The sequence below is a fragment of the Urocitellus parryii genome, chromosome 5 (assembly GCF_045843805.1).
Source record: "Urocitellus parryii isolate mUroPar1 chromosome 5, mUroPar1.hap1, whole genome shotgun sequence".
NCBI lineage: Eukaryota > Metazoa > Chordata > Mammalia > Rodentia > Sciuridae > Urocitellus > Urocitellus parryii.
In genome coordinates this window covers 156,795,544-156,820,917 of record NC_135535.1, presented here as the reverse complement: position 1 = coordinate 156,820,917, position 25,374 = coordinate 156,795,544, and the positions used below count along the sequence as shown (strand labels likewise).

The window sequence follows — 25,374 nt, the reverse complement described above, 5'->3', positions numbered from 1 at the left end:
CTCGACTGGCATTCTTGCCACCCAGGTTCGATCCTCAGCACCACATACAAACAAAGATGTTGTGTCCACCGAAAACTAAAAAATAAATATTAAAATTAAAAAAAAAATGTTGGCAAAGTGTAGAGAATTAGAATTGTCACACATTTGTTAGGAGTATAAAACTGTACAATCATAAAACTAAATGTAAAGTATGAGGTAGAAATTTCTCTGCTAGGTATTTTATCTAAAAGAAGTAAAAGCATTAAAAAATTTCTAGGCAAATATTCACAGATGCTTTATTCATAATAGCCATAAACTAGAAACATCCAGGTGTCTACATAAGGGAAAATGAATAAACTATGACATACAATATACTCATACAATAGAATACTATTCAGTGACAAAAAGGAACAAACTAAAAACAGGGAAGAATTTCAAGATTCAAGATGAATTCAGGATTAAGCTGAGAGAAAGAATCCTCTTACAAAAGAGGCCATTTATGTGACATTCTTGAACAGGTGAAACTTATTTATGGTTTTAAAAAATCAGAATGCCACATGCAGTAGTGCATTCCTATAATCCCAGCTACTCCAGAGGCTGAGGCAGGAGGATGGCAAATTCAAGGCCAGCCTCAGAAACTTAGCAAGACCCTGTCTCAAAATAAAAATTAAAAAGGACTTGCGATAGAGCTCAGTGGTAGTGTGCCCCTGGGTTCACCACACATACAAAAAAGTACATTTAACGTCTGTGCATTTCATGCAGGATGCTATGGTACATTGAAACCCAACTACTCAGGTGGCAAAGGTAGGAAGATGGCAAATTCAAGGCCAGTTTAGGAAAATATTGAGAACTGTCTGAAAAAAAAAAAGTTACAAAAAGCATTGAAAAAAATTATGCAGTTCACTAAATAAAAATTTCACCTACAAACTCCTTTCGCTAACCCCTACAAGAGGCCCTACTGCTAATCAAGTAGGACTTCAGAAGAAAGGCAGAGCTAGAGTCATTTCACTCCCTTTCTCTCTCCCCACACCATTCCTCAGGTCACAGGAGAGTTAAAAGGTATCAGAGATTTGCCATCAGGCACCAAGTTTCACTGAACTGTTCCTCCTCTCCCAAACCAAGATAGATCCTGAAATCAACCATTGACATGTAACATTAATTAGTAATGGTCTCTATACTGCTACTGTACTTAAAACTTAAATTTTTTTTTTTTTTTTTTTTGTAGTATTGGGGATCAAACCCATGCCAGGCAAGAGTACTACCACTCCAACACAAGCACTCACAGTTCCACCTTGATATCTCTATGACTGGAAGGCTGCACTCAGAGGTATCTAGAGGAACAGGTAGGAAGTACATGAAAAGTGGAAAGGTCCTCCCATCACTTCCTCCTGGCCAGGCTGTCCTGCCTGACCAGCACTACCCACCAAACACACACCAGGGAACTTTTGCCCAAAGCAGAAACTTTAGGGCCTATGTGTATCAATCACGGTGGGACGGAGAAGACTGTGTGCACCAGTCAGCTTCTGGAACATGGCCTCCCACTCAACTAGACCCTCTTTTGTGGTTGTTGTTGTAGATGGACACAATACCTTTATTTTATTTATTTATTTTTAGGTGGTGCTGAGGATCGAACCCAGGGCCTCACAGCCTGAGCCACAGCTCCAGCCCAGCTGTACCCTCTTGAATTGAATGGAAGAAACAGACTGACTCCACCTTATCTTTGAGCACAGGTAAGACTGAAAGATACATTAAAATATAACCCAGGTGTGATGATGCAAGTCTGTAATCCCAAGAGTTGGAGGCAGGAGGATTGAAAGTTCAAGGCCAAACTGGGCAATTTAGGGAGAACCTATCTAGAAACAAAATAAACAGAGCCAGGCATAGCTCAGTAGTAGACGATGACACCTTGCCTCACATGCACTCTGAAACCCTGGGTTTAATCCCCAGTACCACAAAACAAACATCACAGAGACATCTAGAATAGTACTTGGCACATGAATGAATTCATAAAGCCAGTGTTATAAATAAAAGAGCTGTGGACATTTGGGGCATTTTTACCCAATGAGAAAAGATGCCAGGCCCTGCTGGGTGTGAAAGGGTGGTGACACCTCTGCTCTAATTTTCAGAATGTAACAAACTTATTTGGCCAAGTGGCCTCCCACCATTAACTTTGGTGTCACAGTAGGTATGGTCTCAGTAGCAACAGAGTCTCCCAAACAAAGGCAGGTGTCCCCTCTCACCACTCCACTCCCTGCACACACAGCTGCTGGGTAAACAGCTGTCTCTTGGCAGTTTCCAGAACGCCATTTGCTAATGAAAAACAAAACACAAAACCCTTGGGGACTAGCACACAAAAGAAGAGTGAGCTCCCTGTCATCAAACTAAAGATCCAACTGTCCCTCTTTTTAGAAAAATATTCTTCCTGGCATCGATTTTCTCACTAGAGGAAAGATGATGTACAGAAAATGAAGAGGGAAAGAAAAGGCACAAAGTTTGGAGAATGCATAAATGCAGGATTTATGCTTAGGTCTGTGCCTGGGGACTTGGGTCACTCCTGTCTGCACAGCCAGCAGGCTCCCTGGAGCCATATGACTGCTGGGTTTATAAAACTGGCCTGCCTCTTCCTCTTCCTGCATCTTCTGTAGCAGTGACCAATAGCAATACTCCATGTGCCCAGATGGTTTAATGCAGGACTATATGAGCCTTAAAAGAAAAATAAATTGGACAGCAAAGAGACCACATTGGTTCTTCCTGTCCTTTTCTAGCATTTTGCTCTTTCCCACAAAGTAACAAGAGTGAGACCTGTGTCCACAGCAGCTCTTCTCTCACTTTCTTGGAAGCCCATTTTGGCTTTGGAAGCCCATAAAGCAAGCAGACTGGAAATTTTTCCGTTGGGGGAAAGATGTTTCTTCTGTCTTCACCACCCTCTGGGACTCTATTGGAGGCCTGAAAGCTGCCCTGACAACTCTTCTCTATTGATCTGATCCCAGGATCCCAAATTGGATAGTAATTAACAATACTATTCAAAACAAGAGTACCCACAAACACCCCTGGTTCATCCATCACTTGGTATCAAATAAGATTCTTCTCCAATTTTGCTCCTCAAAATGTTCTCATGGATTTTTTGTTTGTTTGTTTGTTTGTTTTGTTTTCCCCTATTGTTTTTGGGGCACTAAACCCAAGGGTGTCACACACACATGAATGGTTTTGTCCAAATTCCAGCTGAATGTCCAAATTCCTGTAAGGACATAATTAAAAACCTTGAAATTATTCCTGTCCAGGGATGCAGGTCAGGTATGATGACCCAGGAGAAAAACACAGAATGGAGTCTACTGCATCCTGAGTTACGTGACAGGCAGCACTACCTAGTGGGCGCAGGATGGGGACACCGGTGACACAGAGGACTAATCCACATAACAGTGTCAAGGCTCAGAAGAACAGTTGGTGCTTTGGCATGCTGGGGACTCTGAATAGAGGATGGCCTCAGAGGCAGAGTCTTTCCTTCTCCAGTTCTACTTTTTCCAAAGCAGACCTAAGGATTCCTTTTCTTCAAGGTGGGTCACAGAGATTAGACCTCTTTCTTCCAAAGACAACTATAAAACCTAGAAATATTCCTCTAACCTTCCCCTACCTTACTGTGTTTTAACATCTGGCCATAATGAAATTTTCTGACCTATTTTGTCTGATAGTAGATCATAAGACTCTCATTCCAGAGCGGTCCTTACCTACATATGTGAGGAAAGAACGCTGCACAGAGAAGCCAAGGTATCTGAACAAACGGGCCTTGCTGGGATTCCCCCATCCGTCCATCACCATCAGGTCATAGCTTTTTGCCCAGTCTCATTCCTACGTGGCTGTCCCTTCTTCGTTCGATCTGAGCATTACAACAAGCAGTTCTCCCTGGATCTCTCTCTCTCTCTTTTTTAAAGACCTACCTGGTTCTCTGGCCTATTCTTTTTAAATATCCATAGTTGTAGATGGATACAATACCTTTATTTATTTATTTATTCATAGTTGTATTGGACACAATACCTTTATTTTATTGATTTATTTTTATGTGGTACTGAGAATTGAACCCAGTGCCTCACACATGCTAGGCAAGCGCTCTACTACTGAGCCACAGCCACAGCCTTCCCTGGATCTTTTGGATCATTTTTTAAATAAAATTTTTTTAATATTTATCTTTTAGTTGTAGTTGGACACAATATCTTTATTTTTATGTAGTGCTGAGGATTGAACCCAGGGCCTCACATGTGCTAGCTAGCCAAGCGCTCTACTGCTGAGCTACAACCCCAGCCCCTCTTTTGGATCATTTTTGAAGGCTTCCAAGTCATGCAAAACTTTGATTAAATAAATCTGTTATGCTTTTCTCTTGTTACTTTGTTTGTTTGTTTTTGTACTGGGGATTGAATCCAGGGGTGCTTTACCACTGATGTATATCTCCAGCACTGAGCCCCTCCCCCTTTTAAGACAGGGTCTTGCTAAATTACTGAGGCTGTCCTTAAACTAGCAATTCTCCTTCCTCAGTCTCCAGAGTAGCCAGGATTACAGGTGTGTACCAACATCTGTCTTTTTTTTTTTTTAATTTTTTTTTTTTTTTTAAGAAAGTGAGAGAGGGAGCTGGGGATGTGGCTCAAGTGGTACCGCACTCGCCTGGCATGTGTGAGGCCCGGGTTCGATCCTCAGCACCACATACAAACAAAGATGTTGTGTTGTTGTGTCCGCCAAAAACTAAAAAAAAAAACTAAAAATATTAAAATTAAAAAAAAAAGTGAGAGAGAGAGAAAATTTTTTTTTAATATTTATTTTTTAGTTCTCGGTGGACACAACATCTTTGTTGGTAGGAAGGAAATTGTCTGTCTCTATATCAGTATTCAGCAATGCTTGGTGGGCCCAGATAGTGGCATCATGGCTGCCTCTGACTTAGCATAAGCCCTCTCTTATTTTACTCCCAGGTCTAGATCCCCACTGCATCCTACTCCCTTGATGCAATAGACTCTATGCTTACCCTTTGAAAGAGGGGTGGGGGGTGGGAGAACCAGAGAATGTAACCACTAATTAAAACCAGAAAAACCCAGGACACAGAACTGAAAAGAGTTTTTCATCCAGCCTGTCTGAAAGACCCCTTCCCTGTGAGGATTTTGGCTTGGCTACTTGGCTCACTGCTCTCAGAGCCAGAAAACTATTTTCTTCACTCACTCCTTCATGTAAAAGAAGATAAAATGTGCATATATGGTTTTGCAATGAGTGCTTTTTGTTGTAGTTGCTACTTTTAAGGAAAAAAAGTGGGAGTGGGGAGGAGGCAGACAGAACAGAGATGAGAAGCCAAGGTTTAGCTGCACTGATCAGGAATGGTGGTGCACACCTGTAATCTTAGCTACTTGGGAGGCTGAGGCAGAAGGACCACAAGCTCAAGGCCAGCCTGAGCAACTTAGCAAGACTGTGTCTCAAAATAAAAAATAAAAAGCTCAATGGTAAAGGGCCCCTGGGTTAACCCCAGTACAGCAAACATAAACAAACAAATAATTTTAAAATACAAACAAAAATTAGCTGCACTGGCCTGTAGCTGCTTCAGCTGTCCTTGGAGAGATGACACCCAGCATCAGGTGTCATCCCCTGTTCTCTTGCCCTGGGGGACTGAAACAATTTTTTATTTACTGCTCCTCCTCCTCAGATGGAAGGAGGAAGAAGATTTATGGACTAAGATAGAGGGGTTCCTTGGAATCAAAACTCAGGGCTGGAACAACTGGTGGTTTGTCAACAACATTCCATCAAATGGACCTCACAAGCCCATATAAATACAACCCACATAAATACTAGGCTATATGATTGGTTGCGGCATTGTTACCTTAGTCTAGTGGCCAGTATCAGTGACCACTCACTGGTGCAGTCTTGGTTTCTCAAATGAGAAGCTATTTTACACAGGCAAAATGCTGCCGTCTGTTTTCTAACAAAGAATGGGAAGGTGGAAGCTTGTGGGAGGGATTGTGTCCAGAGCACCACCTCTTTCTTTTCCCCAGCAGTTAAGAACCCAAAACCTGCTAGACCCTGAATCCAAACGACCACACCATGCAGTACAGCAGGACACTCCAAGTCAGTAGTTTAGTTAGAAGAGAGAGGGCGGGGGAAGGGGGAGAGAAGCCAGATTCGACAGATCCTTCTTCCCTAAGCTCTCCTTTGAAGCGTAGACGGGAGCCCCTGCCTTCTGACTGCAGCTCTGGCGGCCCACAGCATCACTTTTCTAAGTAGAAAGTTCCTTCCTCCAGGAACCGTGTAGGAACTTTTAAAGAGCTGCGGAAAGGAGGCATCCTGGAGCTAGGCACACCCTGGGGGCTGACGCTTCAGTGTCCTAACAGGAGGAACGGTCTCCAGAGTGTTTCAGCAAGCCAGCCCTCCTCCAGTCACATGACTGGCTCCCTCACCCCCTAACTCCTGTTCTCTCTGGGTTGTGTCTCATCCCTGTGGCAGGGGATCGCATACCGGTCCCTGCAGCTTGCGCGGGACGCCGCTCCTTTCGGGGCCCTGCACTCACCCACCGCCCTGATGTGGAAGCCGCGAGGTGGGCGCAGCGCTCGGCGACGCCAGGCATCGCGCAGCACCTGCAGGCTGGAGGGGGGTGCATGCACCAGCAACACTCCGCGCCGTAGCCAGCCCAGGAAGGCCAGCCGCGAGGCGGCGCGCGCCAGCCTCGCGTTCCAGAAGCAGCGCGTGTTGGCTCGGCGGAAGGCACGGAACACCGCGCGCCCACCCGGCTCCTCCGCAGTCCCGGCTTCCTCCTGCGCCTCAAGCCTGCACAGAACTAGCGCCAGCGAGCCCGGCGCCAGCTGCACCGGCCTGGCCATGCTGCCGCGCACGACTGAAAACCCGCTGCCTAGCCCAGCGGCCGACTGCACTGGCAGCTCGGGCGCTGAACGCCCGGCGGAAGGGATCGACTGACTGCGCGCTGCCCGGGCTGCCCGGGGAACGGGCTGCAGGGGGCGGGGCCGACAAGCCAGGGGTGGGACGGCCACTGCTCCAGCCGGCGCAGGGCCGCAGAGGGGTTTCCAAGAGCTGAGCTTCGGTCTCTACACCTACGCCTGGGTTCTGATCGCCGCCCCGGCGACCCCCTTCATTTCCCAGCCTCAGGCAGCCCGGAGAAACTTCCCTATGCTCGAAGGGCCCGCGCTGGAGCTTTTCTAAATCCTGGGGGAGCTCCCACAGTCCCCTGGATAGCTGAGCTGTCGCCAACGGCAGCGCGAGCTGTAGCACTAAAGTCCCGAAGCAGAGAGGATCAGGGTTGTCCCTGTCACCTTGGTTTTGGGGATGCTCTGTGAGGACCGGAGCTGGGGATCGTGGACTTCTCTGTGGCCAGGAGTCAAGAGACCCAGGTTTGAGTCTCAAATCTGCTCCTAAACTGTCTGCGCAAGTCATTTCGCTTCTCTAACTTTAGAATGTCCCCGGCAGCCTAGCCTAGGGTTCCTACCTGGATCCGGCTTGCCAGATTCCACCCCTCACTCGAATAAGAAATACTCAAAAAGATAAACTTTATGTATGCAGTTTGATCAAAGTGGAGAGAAGCAACTTGATTACTTTTCCCCATCAGCCCTCCAAAAGCAGTTCAATTTGTAGAAACAAAAAGCAGATGCTGTACCAGATAAGATTTAGTTATCCCAACTTAGAACGGGGCCAGGGGACAGATCTCGGCTCCCGGGCTTCTTTGGCTGTCAAGGCTAGGGATTGCAGTCCTTCAACTTCCTTTCTCAGCAGGAATTTTGTTCCCAGTTTGGGGTTGGGAGTGGGGGTTCCGTGTGGTTCAAGAACTGGAGAAACTCATTTTACAGGAAAGTGAACTGAAGATTTTTTTTTTTTTTTGGAACCGGGGATTGAACCTGGGGGTGCTTAATCTCTAAGCTATATCCCCAGCCCTTTAATTTTTTTTTTTTTTTTTTTTTTATTTAAAGACAGGTTGCTTACAGCCTCGCAGAGTTGCTGACTTCGAACCTGTGATCCTCTTGCCTCCTCTAGTGAGCAGCTGGGATTACTGGCGTGGGCCACAGTGCTAAACTGAGGATCCTTTTATCCATGACTTTCTGAAGTTCTAGAATCTGCTCCCGCCCCAGGGATTTCCCATACTCTTTGAGAAATGAGGAAAGCAAAGTGTTGAAGAGGTGCCATTTCGTTTGGTGAAGTGTAAGGTGAAATCCATGGGACTCAGCCCTGGATTGAACCTGGGGGTGTAGAGAAGACAGAGGCCATTCTGGGGCAGGATGAGGGGGAGAAGGAAGGAAAGCATGTGATCTGTCTAGGTAGACAATGTACCTTGCCTCAGAGCAGCCAGGGACAATTCAAATGCTAAGGGACAAAGCGGCTGGAACCCTGAGGGGCCTTGGATGAGGGTTCCTTGAGGAAAAGGAGCATTTGAAAATGACCTCAGTGGGAAGGAGAGAGGAAAGAAAACAAGCAAGCAAACTAGCTGAAAAAGGGAAAGGCAGGGCTTCCAGCTTAATACTATTACTCAGTATCATGAGGGAATAAAGATGCTTAGCAAGATCTGGGAGTCATTCCAGACTTTGGGCTCATCAGTCATCCTAACTATAATAATTCAGGTTAATCCATAGCCTGTTCTTAGTAAGCACACAACAAATGACAGATAATAACAATAGTATTAATTTCACAACTCTACCATCTGAAATTTTGTGAGCACCAACATGATGTCACAGGTGGAAAATTCCACACAGTGTTTAAATGACTCAGGCTATATGCATATGGTAAATGGAACAAATGAATTTTGTGTTTAGATTTGGGACCCGTCCAACATAGCTCATTGTGCATGTATACATATTCAAAAATCCAAAAAAAATCAGAACTCTAAATTGTTTTTGATCCTGAGCATTTTGGATATGGGATATTCAACCTACATTATTATCTGTTTTTCCACAGAAGAAATTGCAGCTCGTTGGATTAAGAAGTATATTCCAGTCACATGGGTGGTAAGAAATGAAGTCAGATAACCAGTTAAGTCAGGCTTCCCTACAAAAAAATCTGACTTCATTTTCAAATAAGCACATGAGGGCTTAGAGTTTATGTAGCTCAGTGATAGAATCCTGGACTAGCATGTGTGAGGCCCTGGATTCCATTCCCAGCACCACAAAAATAAATAAATAAGAACATGAACCTGACATAACCATCCGCATCTGAATTCTGATTCCAAGCTGGATAGATGGATAAATACGGAGGACAAATGTAATAATCTTCTTTGCCTGTGTAATCCCACTGGGGGATAATACTTTCTTCTCTGGTTCTGTCATGGTACTCACCTTACTGGATCAAGGGTGACCTTCCTGTGTTTCCCATGCTGGAGAACTGGGACTTCGATCTCCATATTGCTAACATTTAGGACAGTGTCTTTCTCACAACAAAGATGGTAACAATTTGTTTACTATTCATTCACTTTGTACCTGGACTCTGCTAGTGTTTTTACCTTTGTGATCTAATTTTATCTGCAAAATTAATTCTCTGAAAGAGTAATATTATTAAATCACATCTCCTGCAGCAAAATAAAAGGTCAGCAAGTATAGACAGCTGGTCCAGGAGGACAAAGCACTAAATGGTGAAGCAGTGATTCCAGTGTCTTCTCATTCACACACATGAGAAGGTGAGGCCAAAAGACCATCCCCTGACTCAATAGACCTGTGTTGCCTGGTGTAAAAAGTTGTTCTTAGTTTGATTACCTCTTCCAAGAATCTGAATTGAAAATACAGAGATGTATAGGATTTTTGCAAGGGGCTGCAGCTGAAAAGATGCTACAATGTAAAAGCTAGCTATTTCAGGATCTGAAATTATGGAAATTTTTGGTGCTGAGGATGGAACCCAAGGCCTCATAATGCTAAGCAAGCACACACCATTGAGGCCATATCCCCAGCCCTTGTCCTAAAATTATGAAGTAGAACTATCTTGAGCATTGGAATCCTTTGTTTAAATGTAAGAAATTCTTAACAATTTTGCTTAAGCTAGTCCAATTAGCAAACAATAATAATAATAATAATAATAAAGAATGTAAGGAGATAAATTTTTAAACTATAGCCAGATACTTTCCTACATTTCCCCCCAAAGAATTGGCTATTCCCCAAATATGCCCAAACTGCTAAAAAATAGAACATGTTGCAAAAATAGAAGCTTGGTGTCTTATGTTTATAATCTCAGCTATTTAGGAGGTTGAGACAGAAGGATCTCAAGTTTAAGGTCAACCAAGGCAATTTAGTGAGCCTCTGTTTCAAAACAAAAATAAAAAAGGGCTGAGGATGTAGCTCAGTGATGAGTACTTCCCTAATTTGTTCAAGGACCTGGATTTAATCCCCAGCATTGGGGAAAAAAAAAAAAAAGATTCTCAAAAACATATTTCAGGGCAGTAAGAGATTAATTCTTGTCCTTTTGAAAAATAGTATAACTCTCCAATTTATTCTCTCCAGAGTAAATAATTTATAACAATTTACTTCACTTTTTTTTTCCTTTCCTTGTTAGGCTTGAAATTTCTAGTAAGACAGATCTCTCTTAAAAAAAAGGAGATATCACTATATACATGACTTCTCCCATTATCATATATGTGTGTATGTATATGTGTGTGTGTGTGTGTGTGTGTGTGTGTGTGTGTGTGTGTATATATATATATATTTACTTTTTGTGCTGGGGAATTGAACTTAGAGGCACTTAACCACTGAGCCATATCCCCAGCACTTGTTTGTATTTTATTTAGAGAGAGGGTTAGGGCCTCAACTAAGTTGCTGAAGCTGGCTTTGAATTCGGGATCCTCCTGCCTCAGCCTCCCAAGCTGCTGGGATTATAGGTTTGTGCCACTGAGCCTGGCACCAATTACCATATTAAAAAAATTTTTTTAGTTGTTGATGTACCTTTACTTATTTAAATGCGGTACTGATAATTGAGCCCACTGCCTCACACATGCTAGGCAAGTGCTGTACTACTGAGTTACAGCTCCAGCCTCCATTATCATAGTTTTGATGAAGATTTATTTAGCTCATCCAAGTTGCCATTGATTTTAAGTAGTACAGCAGTTTTTCAAGGTACAGGATCTGTACAGAACTTTTGGCCTTGAAGATTAAGATGGCTTGTCCTAGAAAAAAATGGGAAGCTAGTACCTTTGAATTGAGGTGACACTACTGGAGCTTCCTTTCCCCAAAGTGCCCAAGATGGAGGGACACTTGCCTGTACTTACAGAGACTCCGAAACACCTCAATGCAGGAAGGACAACTGGGGAGGCCTCTCTGAGCCAACACAAATCTAATGAGCTGGATGATTGGAGGAAATAAAGGAGTAGCTCTCAACATCAGTAGTGTGGCAGCAGGTACCAAGGTAACTATAATGAGCACCCCAAGAAAAAGATTGGGCTCCTTTTCCCCATTTCCTGAGTACCGTGTAAATTTCCCTCACCCTAAGATTCTTGGAAAACTCAAGATTGCCCCCAACTACTACCTCATACAAAGTTCAAAATTTTTTTTAAATGTTGATGGACCTTTTTATTTTTATTCATTTTTGTTATTTATATGTGGTGCTTTTTAAAAAAATATTTATTTTTAGTATTCAGCAGATACAACATCTTTGTTTGTATGTGGTGCTGAGAATCGAACCCAGGGCCTCACACATGCTAGGCAAGTGCTCTACCACTGAGCCACAACTCCAGTCCCCAAAATTCAATTTTTGGCCATTCACACAAACAAAACAGAGTTAGATTTTATTTGATTGAGAAGCCAGGTGTGGTGGCACAAGCATGTAATCCCAGCAGCCTGGGAGGCTGAGGCAGGAGGATCGTGAATTCAAAGCCAGCCACAGCAACTTGTGAGCCCCTAAGCAACTCAGCAAGACTCTGTCTCTAAATAAAACATAAAAAAGGGCTGGGGATGTGGTTCAATGGTTGAGTGTCCCTGTATTCAATCCCTGGTTTAAAAAAAAAAAAATTTATTTGGTTTAGAAAAATTAACCAAAGGGAAACAAATTCATACCTTCCACGATAATTGGTATAGAAGATAAACTTGGTCCTTTGATACTCACATCTACCTTGTGTCTGTCCTAAGAGGGGCATTCAATATAACTCACACTCTGACCTGGCTTATTTTCTAGCTTCCTCTCCAACTCCATCATTTCTTCCTCTCCCAATACACAACAGGACATTTTGCTCTGGCCACACATTAGGTTTTAAGAACAAGTGTTCCAATTTTTTTTTTTTGGTGCGGGGGTGGGGTGGGGGGTGCTGGGGATTGAACCCAGGGCCTTGTGCATGTGAGGCAAGCACTCTACCAACTGAGCTATATCCCCAGTCCCAAGTATTCCCATCTTTACTTACACTATTTCTTCTGCCTAGAATACCCTTCCTTGTTTCTACCAGTTGGTATCTTATAAAACCCAGCTCTTTAAAATCTGTGACACATCCAGAAAGATTCCATATACTCTCAAGCAAATCATTAACCCTTTCATAACACTTAAGTATTAAGGGTCTAGAATATTTAGTTACCTGCTTCATCAGGTAACCTGAGTCCTTGGGGCCAGGTTCCTACCTGATTCATCTCTGCAACCCAGCCCTAGCCCAGTGCTTGTCACATAAATTTCTTCAACCTAAATCAAATCCAATTTAATTAGTACTTGAAGGAGGATAACACTGTTTTTGTGACTTTATCACTATCTTATGTCACCATACACAAAAGCATTTCTCATTAGAAGGGTGAATTGCTTGGTTATCCAGTCAATGACGAAGGCAAAGCCTTAAGGAACAGCCTCACCACACACCCAGACATCTGGGTTCTAGTGGCTTCTCCCAAGTTTGTTTACTGCACACATTATAGTGAGAATGATGTTTGGATTAACTGTCTCAAAAATTTTTTTCCACACTAAAGTTCATATGCTGAATTTTCTTTTAACACAGAAAAATCAAGCCTTGACATGTAAGGCTAATTTAGAAAGCATCTCTCTCCATTCTTTTCTCTTTTTCTTTCTTTTTTTTTGGGAGGGGGTTGTAGATGAGGGTTGAATCTAGGGTTAGCGTCACTTTACCACTGAGTGACATTCCCAGACCTTTTGTTTATCTTGAGACAGGGTGTTCCTAAGTTGCTGAGGGTCTTGCTAAATTGCTAAGGCTGGCCTTAAACTTGTGATCCTCCTTTCTCAGCCTTCTGATCACTGGGATTACAGGTGTGCACCACCATACCCTGCTAGAAAGCATCTCTCATCTGCATTCTCTGTATTATGCTCTTCTATAGCACCTTTCTTCTCTTCACAAGAAAACAAACTTACCTGGAGACTGTCTTCTCAAAGGGAAATGTAAGACTCCACACTAAGCAACTGTGTTGAGTCAGAGGACAGAGAAAGGGAGGTGAGGGATAGGGAACTTTAAAGAAAGAATTATTCATATCACTTGCCAAAGATAGCAAGGAAGACTATTCAAGGTGGGGATTACTGCAGTGAGGGGAGAGAGACTGGACTGAACTCTGACTCCAGCAAGAGGAAGGAGAGAAAAGGCAGCTGGCTCTTCTGCACTTTGGGCCACCCAAAGCCAAAAAGCCTTCCAACCCAGTGGAAGACTCCACCACTCTATCACCCCAGTAAACTTAGGGTCAGAAGGCAGGTCTTAGAGTCTAAAAAATATTACTTCTTAAAGGAAAGCTGGAGCATCACCCTGTCAAATATTTGTGCCACCAAGTGTCCTGGAGCCTAAACAAATTTAGCAAAATTCTTATGTGAAATATAGAAAGTCAAACTAATTCTTTACACATACTCACAAAGTATGGAGCCCTAAGGCAAGATGCTAAACCCAGTTTCAGGATTTTATTCATTTTTGAAATGCTGGGGTTAGAACTCCACAGTCTCGCGTACTCTATATGAGGATTTCACCACTGAGCTATGCCCCAGCCCTAGCATTAGGATTTTAAAGGAGAAACCATACTTCTCTTCAGTTTTATTGCAGCAGATGGAATAAACTGAGCCTCGTACCCCACCACATCCAAATTCCACTAAATATAAGCTGGCCCCACTCCCAGTGTCCAGATCCTCAGAGAAACTCCTGTTTTTAGTGAAGCCCTAGCCTCCTAGTTTGAATTTCTCTTCTGTTTCTTATGGGAAGAGGAGAAAAAAAAAATGCTAAGGCACCTTCCCTTCTGCATCCAGAAATTATTATTGTTTGAAAAACAGACTTCTACTGTCTTTCTACCTATTAAGAAGTTCTTGCTGGACCTGGTGTCACACACCTGTAATCCCAGCAGCTTGGGAGCCTAAGGCAAGAGGATCATGAGTTAGCTTTCCAGCCTCAACAACTTAGCAAGACCCTAAGCAACTCAGTGAGACCCTGTCTATTAATAAGATACAAAAAAGGGCTGGGGATATGGCTCAGTGGTCCTTGGTACCAAAAAATATATATATATATTACTTTTATTTAGAGACTGGGTCTTACTGAGCTGCTTAAGGCCTCACTAAGTTGCTGAGTCTACCTTTAAACTGAATTACAGGTATGTGCCACCACACCAAGCTCTTTAAGCTTCTTAACAGCAGTAATCCAGGATTCCTCATCCATATACCCTCTATTACATCCTGACAGTACCGGTGAAAATCAAGAAAATGGTTCCCTGAACAAAATGGTAAGACAAAGGTGTGAAGCAGGATGACTAGATCAAGTTAGTATCAACCCTGATTTGGAACTGAGCAGATTTAGTTTATTCAACAGTCTGTAGAGGAGCAAAATAAAATGTCTTAATGTAAAGGTCTTAAAATGTAAAAATCTTCACTGAGTTTGATCCTCAGCACCACATAAAATAAACAAACAAAATAAAGGCACTGTGTCCACATCTACACTAAAAAAAAAAAATAAATAAATAAAAAATAAAAAAACCCAGCACTTAAGGGGCTCAAGGTGTAGCTCAGGGGTAGAATGCTTGCCTAGCACATGTGAGACACTGGGTTCAATCCCCAGCACCACATAAAAAGAAATAAATGATGGGCTGGGTTGTGGCTCAGTGGTAGAGTGCTTGCCTAGCATGCACAAGGCACTGGGTTTGATCCTCAGCACCACATAAATGTAAAATAAAGATATTGTATCCACCTAAAACTTAAAAAAAATATTAATAGATGAAATAAAGGTATTGTGTCCATCTACAACTAAAAATATTTTTAAAAAATAGCACTTAAGATGATTATAAAACAGAGGGGTGGCTCTTACCGTGCAACTTAACTTTCAACTCTGCTATTTTAAGAAGTTTAACTTTCAATATGAGAATTAAATCACAGCTGGCCTGAATTAGCATTTCTTTAAAGTGTAGAATGGAGCCAGAGGTTGAATTCACAATGCTTTTTTTTTTTTTTAAATATTTTAGTTGTCAATGGGCCTTTATTTTATTTATTGATATGAGGTGCTGAAAATCGAACCCAGTGCCCCACACATGCTAGGCAAGCGCTCTGCCACTGAGCCACAACCCCAGCCCTACAATTTGTTTTTTATCCAAAATAAAACTCATTTTAATATGCCAGGTCAATCAAGCCTTCCTATCCACACAGACTTAATGCCATGTATTGTACCTTTATTAAACTCCTATCCTATGTGATACCTCACATCTTACTTTTGTCAATTGCCATTTGAACTACTTATGTTAACAGAGCTAACCACCACTTTTCTCTAACTGTAAGAGAAATGTACACATGACTTCATAATCTTGGGAAATGGAATCACATGATTTTTTTTTTTTTGTACCAGGGATTGAACCCAGTGGTGCTTAAAACTCAACTACATCCTCAGCCCTTTTATTTTTGGAGACAGGGTCTCACTAAATTACTTAGGACTTTGCTAAATTGATGAGGCTGGCTTTGAACTTGTTATTCTCATGCCTCAGCCTCCCAAGCTGCTGGGATTACTGGGATGTGCCACTGCACTCAACAGGAAATAACTTTCTTTAAAATCTTGACCCAGGTAAATAATGAATGGCTTCCAGAAAAGAACCAGTTATTTATTAAAGAATCTTTTATTTTTATTTCTTTTAAAATATTTATTTTTTAGTTGTAGTTGGACATAATACCTTTATTTTATTTACTTGTATGTGGTGCTGAGGATCGAACCCAGGGCCTCACATGTGCTAGGTGAATGCTCTACCACTGAGCCACAACCCCAGCCCAAAGAAGAATCTTTGGAAGTAGTCATTTATTTACAACACATTATTAGTAATTTAAAATGAGAATATTACTAAAGCAACAATGAATTAAAGCATTATCTGCAGATTACTGGAGTTTCCAGGCAATCAAAAGCTAAACATGGCCAAACTTAAAACAGAGGAACAATGGGGCTATAAAAGCTTGGTTTTTAGGACTCTTTTTTTTTTTTTTTTTTTTTGGTATTGGGGATTGAATTCAGGGGCACTCAACCACTGAGTCACATCCCCAGCCCTATTTTGTATTTTACTTAGAGACAGGGTCTCACTGGGTTGCTTAGTGCCTCACCTTTGCTGAGGCTGGTTTTGAATTGGAGTTCCTCCTGTCTCAGCTTCCAGAGCCATTGGGATTATAGGTGTGTGCCACCCGCACCCAGCAGGACTCTCTCATTTTATTCTAAGTTTAGATTCTAATAGTGGTAATTGGTTAGCTATTCTCTTTACGATATAGCAGCTCAAAGGTTAAAAATTCATCTCCTAAACACATTTCAATAGCCAGGTGAAAGCTTTCTGAGTTTGCAAAACTGGCAAAAACCCTGGGATAAGTAACAGATGTTTTTGGGAAATGACATTAGTGTAGCCCAAGGCTAGTACACTTTATGCCTTATGGAAGAATGGTTCAAAGTAGGTTTTCCTTTAATTAAATATTTATGTTATAGCCAGAAACAGCAGTGGTCTTTGTGTGGTCATGTCTATGCATCTATGAGTAAGAAAATGAATGGCCATGAAATAATTTCTTTCATGTTAGGAGCCTTTTTTCCCACTTGCCTAAAGGAAAATGAAAATTGTTAGAGATAACTAATAATCTGCCTTTAGAAATACAATCTTGAATAGATCTTCTGAATAGGTTCAATTAGGAAGAGGACTTATGGTTTTACTAAGGCCAAATAATGTGAAACATTAGCATTTACCTGGGGATCATGAAGACAAAAATTTTGTTATTATTGTTGCCTTTTCTCACTTTTAGAATAGGGACTAAAACGAGCAATTTCTCACTGAAATTTAGATTACTAACTGCTATATTAATTTTCCAAATTCTAATTAGACCTTGCAAAGGAGAATGTCATAGCAAACTTATTCCAAGACAAATCTGTTTTAAGTTTATCTTCAAACTGAAATTTTAGAAAGATCATGAGCCAGGGAATGCAAATTATTCATATATAATCTCTTTCACAAAATTTTTTGTGTGCTGGGCACCACAGCATACACTGTAATCCCGAAACTCTAAAACAATGAGGCAGAAGGATGACAAGTACAAAGGCAGTATGGAGAATTAGTGAGACCCTGTTTCAAAAAAAATAAAAAGGGCTGGGGATGTAGCTCAGTAGTAGGGCAACCCTGGTTCAATCCCCAGTACTGTGCTGAGAATAAGATCCAAGATCTTGTGCATGCTAGACAAGACTCTTTAGTGTCCTTAGATGTAAGAAAGCTTTTTAAAAGTTCTGAACTCCAAGATAAGTATTTTAATGACCTTTTAAAAAATGGCTTTCTATAGATGTTCCCTGTGCTTTATGAAATTTCCTTTGCCTCAACTACTATAGTAACACTACCATATCAATCTGTTTTAACTGGAACCAAATGTGTAACATGTGTAACCAAAGGTAAAATCTGCACTCAACTTTAGGGAAAAGGCCATGAAAATACAAATAAATGCTAACATTCAAAAAAGGAGGGGTGCTGGAAAGAATTGAATTCTGAAGTTAAATCCTTCAAATTTGAGAATTATAAAAAACTTCATACAGGTACCCTCATAACCATCTACAAATAATTAAACTGCTGTACTAGCGAAACAAGGGAGGAAAAATAAAAGTGATCATATGGCACTCTTCCTTGTTAGGTATAGGCTACTGGTGAACTGGAAAGCCATCTGCTCTCAGGAGATTGTAAAACAATGCCTATGACCAAATATTTAAAAGGCAATTGAAATATCTAAATCTATACTTCAGTAAGTTATCTATGTATTTTTTGGTGCAGGTATTGATCCCAGTCCTCGTGCAAACTAAGCGTATGCTCAACCACTGAGCAATGCCCTCAACCCCTGAAATATATGTATTTTTTAAAGTTTAAATATCCTCATAAGGAAAAGATGTTTTAAAATATCCACTGAGAAATGAGAAGGGGAACACAGTATGGTAGTGCATGCCTGTAATTCTAGCAACTCAGGAGGCTGAGACAGGAGGATCTCAAGTTCAAGGTCAATTTCTGCACCTTAAAGAGACCCTGTCTCAAAATTTAAAAAAGAAGAAAAAGAGAAGCTGTCCTGACATACTCATACACTTTGCATCAATAAAATTTCCTACTTCACAGCAGCTTAGGCTCTCCTATGAAAAACACATTTACTCTTTAAAAGCGTTAATTTTGTTTACTGGTCTTGAATTCACTTAAGAGCACTGCTAGAGCAATGTTGAATGCTTGGGAAAGCAAGAAGTTTATGGATCACAATTTTTACCTCAGTTGCCTACAGTGATGTTTATCTGCAGACTACTAGAGGTCCTAGACAACCCAAAGCCAAACATGACAGCCTTAAAACAATAAATTAACAGGGGCTGAGGTTGTGGCTCAGTGGTAGAAGGCTTGCCTAGCATGTGTGAGGCATTGAGTTTGATTCTCAGCACCACATTAAAAAATAAAGATATTGTGTTCATCTACAACTTTCCCATGTTCTTATATGAATACATGATTAGTGTAACTCCACATCATATACAATCATAAAAATGTGAAGTTATATTCCATATATAAATGTATGTATAATATATATAATCAAAATACATTCTACTGTCATGTATAACTAAAAAGAATTTTAAAAAATTTTAAAAAGGGGCTTTAGTTTTAGTTACTGTGGATTTTACTCCATTTGAAATTAGGCTCACTTATATTAACAAAACATATTAAATATATTAAGATAGATTTTTTAAATTAATGACTTTCTGTAAAACTACCGAGTCTTTTTTTTTTTTAACTGTTCCAATGGAATATTGGTGTTAGTTTTTTATTATAACTTTTTTTTGGTGTGTGTGTGTGGTGCTGAGGATCAAACTTAAGTTTGTTTCACACATGCTAAGTAAGCACTCTACCCTTGAGCTACAACCCCACCAGCCCTCCCACCCAAGTTTAAACCTACATTTCAGCCCTGCCTAGCTGAAGTATCAGTTTTCTTCAAGCTGTCTGCTTTAAAGTTCCTTTTTTTTTTTTTTTTATCCCCCTGGGTGCTTGAGATTGCACCCAAGGCATCACACATGCTAGACAAGCACTCTACCACTGAGCTGTATGTCCCCAACTTCAAACTGTAGATTTAAGCTCATCAGGTTTCTGAGACAATTTAAACTGTGTCTGACATGTTAGGAATTCATCATACCAATGGATTTAGACTTTAAGTGCCCTAAATATAGCGTGAACCCCTATTGCGGTTTCTGGCCTCTGCCAAAGTTATTTGCTGAGTCCAGGTCTGAATCTTCCCTGATAGTCTATGACATCATTACAATAGGGGCCACATTATGACTTCATGGCTCTGCCCCTAGCTGAACTGTCATTCAGAAAAACTTTCCTTGAAATTTAACATTTGTATGGATTTAGTAACACAGTGACTGGAAGACTACCATCTCTTCACCCTTTCTCTTTCCACCTACCAGATGAGACCTCTGGAAAGTGAAGTTGGCCTGAACACACAAATCTGGACTATCCCATACTCCTGGAATGGGGGTGCCGGTGGAAGAGCAACGCAAATAAAATGCCCCTTACATCATCAGTTCTACTGACTATCAATATACTCTAGGTCACCAATTCTCATTCCTTGAAACTCTAATATGCCTCAAGGGATACTTGCACAGTAACCAAATTACAACAACCAAAACATTTGTGAGCAGATAGGTCTCCTTCTTTGGTACATAATAAACGTATTTATGACAATGAGATGGTAGGAGCTTTTTTTTTTTTTTTTTGGTACTGGGGATTGAACCCAGGGGCACTTTACCACTAAGCTATATTCCCCAGTTCTTTTTATTTTTTCTTTTCAGACAGAATCTAGGTTGCTGAGGCTGACCTGCCTCAGCCTCCTGAGTTGCTAGGATTACAGGTATATGCCATGATGCCCAGCTAGTAGTGCTGTAATTTCTGCCTGACAAACTTTGTTTTGACAGGACATTCAGCTGGTATGAGGTTTCAAAGAGCATATTAATCTTAAGAAACATCCCTTGCATATTCCTAAAAATTTCTTCCTAAAGGTTAAATGACAAGTGTTTTCTTAATATAAGCCTTGAAAATTCCACTTTGTTTTCAATTACAAAGGCATATGCATAAATCTATCCCCTAAATTTAAATAGACATTAGACCTTATCTTTCTGTAAATGAAAGTCTTTCTTTACAATTCATATTCCTTTAAGAGACCCACCCAGATTTCTTACATCTGCCTAATCCCTGCCTTGCCATTTTCTTGATTTCTCCATTGTCATTTTTGCCTGTAATGGCCTTTCGAATTGCTGACCACCTTGGTTCTTTAATCTTGTCCCCTTTAGTCCAGTAACCTACTCCCTCTAGTGGTTTTTTGTACTGGGGATCGAACCCAGGGGCACTTAACCACTGAGTCACATCCCCAGTCCTTTTTATGTTTTATTTAGAGACAGGGTCTCACTAAGTTGCTTAGGGCCTTGCTAACTTGCCAAGGCTGGCTTTGAACTCCATGATCCTGCCTCAGCCTCCTAAACTGCTAGGCTTACAGGTGTGTACCACCATACCTGGGTCCCTCTAGTGTTCTTCCTCAAACCAGCTAGTAGCACTCACTACTTATATATCTCTCCCTACCAAGCATTTACCACTTAACAAACCATTATGTCTGAACATCCTAGACATTCATTCATTCACTCAATAAGTTTTTTTTAGCGCATACTATGGCATATCCAACATAGAAATATTACACTTACAGAAAAAGCCTGATCTCCAAGAAAACTTACTCCTTTCCCAGTTTTTATCACATATTTTAAGTAGAGAAATCTTAGTTTTGAGGTTCTCCAAATTATTAGAAGTACAAATATTTAGACCCAAACCCAGAAATCTTGAATGAGAAAGAGTCTGAGAGGAAAGCCCAACAATTTGTTTTAACAAGCCTTCCAGGTGATTTGGATGCAAACTAGAACCAAGGACTCTGAATAGGCATAATGAATACATTCAGACTCTACTACTAATGGGCTGAAATAAGGAGCCGATTCAATGATTTAAGTAGTACCCCATCTTATCTGATGTGATATGCTCTCTATACACACAAGAAAGGCTAAGTATATAGGGTTTTTTTCTTAGTTGTAGATGGACACACAATATCTTTATTAATTTAATTTTTATGTGGTGCTCAGGCTTGAACCCAGTGCCTCGCTCCTGCAAGGCAAGCACACTACCACTGAACTACAGCCCCTGAGGCTAGTTTTTTTAAATTAGTGAACACCAAAACGTCAATATTATCCCTAAAGTAAAAAGTAAATAAGCATAAACCCTATCTTCCACTTTGCCTTGGACAGTATCTGGTGTCATGTAGGTATTTTTGGCAACCCCCTTTTCTTTCAAAAGGTTCCCAGTTTAAGCCAAGTTTATGCTGGGCATAGTGGTACATGCCTATAATCTCAGTGACTGAGAAGGCTAAGGCAAGAGAATTTTAAATTAGAGGTGGCCTCAGTAATTTACCAAGACCTTGTCTCAAAATAAAAACAGTTGGGGATGTAGAGTATCTCTGGGCTCAACCTCCAGTATAGGAGGTGGGGGAAAGAAGCATGCTGGGCCAGAAAGACCACATGGAAGGGAACTTACAGTTCCTACTATCATATTTTTGACATTCTAACCAGTATTTAGAGTTCTAACTAGCTAAGGGGATTCAGCTCCAAGAAGTTTCTCAGGAATCACTCATCACCAGAGAACTTACCAAGGTTGGCCTGGAACCAGTCAATCACTGAAGATAAAATTTCTTTCTTGCTGGAATTAGTACATATTCAGGTATCTAAAGAAAAAATCTTTGCTATTTGCTATGTACAAGTAGCGTGATGTTTTCATCATGCTTTAATGGCTAGTGAACATTATTCAGGGGTAGATTCCCTAATACAATTATTACACATTTTATTCACATTCTAATATGCCAACTCCATCTGTTTAACAATATAAATACCTTTAGCAGAAAATCATCCACTTCCAGAACATTGTTTCACTTTCTACATAAATATTACTTTCTTACCAGAAAGAAGCGACCAACTCTGTAGTGAGGTATAACACAATTATACTGTCACTGTGACAAAAATAATTCCTATTCATCCCTTTGCTCTCTGCTAGAGCTCTGTGGCCTACGGGACTAAGACACTTGAGACTTCCCCCTGAACTGAAATACAGGGAAGTTGCCAAGGGTTGAGATTTTAAAGAGTGACAATGCCTGGGGACTCAGGTCCAAGTTCACTTGTCCTCACTGAGGCTGAATGTAAACATTAAGATTTACTAAAAATACAATACGGATCTTTCTCTTCCCTCCTTAGTACACTTCTGGTAAAAGTTCCCAAAGTCTGGCACTTAAACAAAGGTATAATCCTATATTCTGATCACTCTTGAGTTTTAAGAAAAAATGGCCCAAAGTCACACAATTGCTGATATGTTCTTTGAAATTCAAGCATATGTGCCAGGGATGAGGTGTAGTTATATGGTGACATGTGGTATTATTAGGAGATATCAGGGTGCACAGAGAGGATAACAACTAATCTGTACAATTTGGTCTGGCTCATCCATTTCAGGGTCTTTACATATTTTTTAAGTTTTCACTTAGAAAATATTTTCTAAAGTATTACAATTAATTAAAAGTAAGTTGTAAAGAGCCTTGGGTTAGTTGCTTGTTTGTTTTTAACACACGGTCTTACTACGTTGCTCAGTAGCTAGTCTACAGGCTGGTACTACGACATGGAGCTGGGGTTAGTTAGTTCTGTTTTTTTTTTTTTTTTTTTTGATACCCAGGACTGAACCCAGAATTGCTTAACCACTGAGCCACATCCCTAGCCTACATTTCACTTTTTATTTTGAGACAAGTTCTTGCTAAGTTGCTTAGGGCCTTGCTTTGAACTTACAATCCTCCTGCCTCAGCTTCCTGAGCTGCTGGAATTATAGGTGTATACCATGGCACATGAAGTTCTGTTTATTTTTGACACAACTTTTGGAATTCAATTTTGGAACACAATTTTAACTGTTGAGGTCAATTATGTAAAAAACAAACTATAAACTCAAAAAACTGCTGGTGCATACCTGTAATCCTGGTGACTCAGGAGGCTAAGACAGAAGGAGTGCGAGTTTGAGATTATTTATCAGCAACTTAGTGAGGCCCTGTCTCAAAATAAAAACTAAAAAAGGTCTAGCTAGGGATGTGGCCCAGATATTAAGTACACTTGGATTCAATCACTAGTGTCAAAAAAAGAAAGGAAAAAACCTATAAAAATTGGAGTCATCCAAAATCAGATGTTTTATTAGATTATTACCAAAACCACCTGATATTTTCAATTCCAATAAGTGATTTAAGTATCATTTAACTGAGTCTACACTAAGTTCTTTTCCCTTATCCATTTCTCCAAATTGTTTATAGAATGTATTCCAAATATTCTGAAAGATACACAACCCATAACATTAACTCTTTGGGTTATTTTCAATTTTTATTTAATGGCTTCGCTGAATATTTTCAAAGCATCATGGCCTACACTTTGCTTATCCAAACAGTCTGGCACCAAATCATGAAATTAAATTTTAATTTAACAACAAAAGAGATGTCGGATTTATTTCTACCAAGTAGTTTACTGTTCCTTTTGACAGTTCATCATCAATTTCATTGAGAAAGAGAAGCACAAATTACCTCTTCTGCTAGGACTACTCCTTTGTTACTCCAGGGGATGACACTCATTTACAAGAAACTTAATTGGCAGTCTGGTCAAATTTTAGTGAGATCCTGTCTCAAAAGAAAAATACAAATGCGATAGGGATGTAGCTCAGTGGTAGGGCACTCCTGGATTAAATCCCTAGTGTCTTAAAAAATTACATTTAAAAAAAGAAATTATATCTGTAAGTAAAAATAAAATTGGAAGGTTTAGATTCTTCCTCCATAATACCTACTTTATGCTTATTTAAAATTTATTGTACAAAAATAAAGCTGATAGTTGGGCTTTGTATGATCTCTCTCTTATTAGAGTATTTAAATGAGGGCGTCATGTAAGCTAGTCAAGTGGCGTACCACGAAGCCATGTCCCAGCCCTGATTTTTCATTTAAAAATATACTTTTGCAGGAACTCTATCATTACTATCTTTTAGTTAAAAGTTTCCTATCAGCTGCAGTGGCATATGGCAATCTCAGCAGATTGGTAAACCACATTTTTCCTTATTGCAGTACTAGGGGTTGAACCCAGAGTTTCTCACAGGGTAGGCAAGCTACAATACCAACTCATAATCCTAGCAATTTGGGAGGGAGAGGCATGAGGACTATAAATTCAAGGCTAGCCTGGGAAACGTAGTAAGACTCTGTCTCAAAATAAAATAGAGCTGGGGATATAACTCTGAGGTAAAGTGCTTGCTTTAAAAACCTCCATATAATTTATTGGGCATGGAGGCACACACCTGTAATTCCAGCTACTTGGGAGGCTGAGGCAGGAGGATCCCATGTTTTGAGGCTAGTCTGGGCAATCCTAGCAAGATCCTGTCTCAGAAAAGAAAATAAAATCCGACCCTGGTTTAAATCCCTATAGTACCAAAAAACAAACTAAAAAACCTATACAGTTTCCTCTCATCTCAACAATGAAGAAACATTTACATATTAATGATATAATTATGGCTCAAGAAGTAAAGTGACTTTGGAGCGGTTCAACTAGACCTGAAGAGAAGAAATATCAATTTAAGACAAAAAATGGTTTGAAGAATTTGAAGAGTTTTAATCCATTCCTCAGTAAGAGCCATATGGATATTCCACTTGACTTAAGTCACATATTAAGTCTCATATTCACCTATTTAGAATATTTGGCCATTATTCTATCAAAATGAAAGAGTAAAACAAAATGAAATAAACTCTAATATAACATAATTTTTACGAGAGCAAAACATTCCACTTCGAGTTTTATAAGTATAAAAAAATAATCATCTACAGATTCAGCTAAGTTTTCCCTAAGTATTACTTTACAAAGACAAAATGTTGTTTAACCTTATATTCCTTAAGTGCAGGATTTCTCAAATTGGGCAC

The 25,374-nt window shown here is 40.4% G+C and overlaps 1 protein-coding gene and 1 non-coding gene across 2 annotated transcripts in view; both read right to left on the bottom strand.

The window, feature by feature from the left end:
• The window catches only part of Stox1 (storkhead box 1), a 53,706-nt gene extending 46,885 nt beyond the window's left edge, over positions 1-6,821 (bottom strand). Inside the window, exon 1 of the mRNA XM_026394658.2 lies at positions 6,512-6,821. Coding sequence (XP_026250443.2) covers positions 6,512-6,821 — 310 coding nt within the window. The remainder of the gene's footprint in view (positions 1-6,511) is intronic.
• A 5,391-nt stretch (positions 6,822-12,212) lies between these two features.
• Positions 12,213-12,285, bottom strand: Trnav-cac (transfer RNA valine (anticodon CAC)). Its single transcript has one exon. It is a non-coding gene; the product is annotated as a tRNA-Val (tRNA).
• Between the last annotated feature and the right edge of the window lie 13,089 nt (positions 12,286-25,374).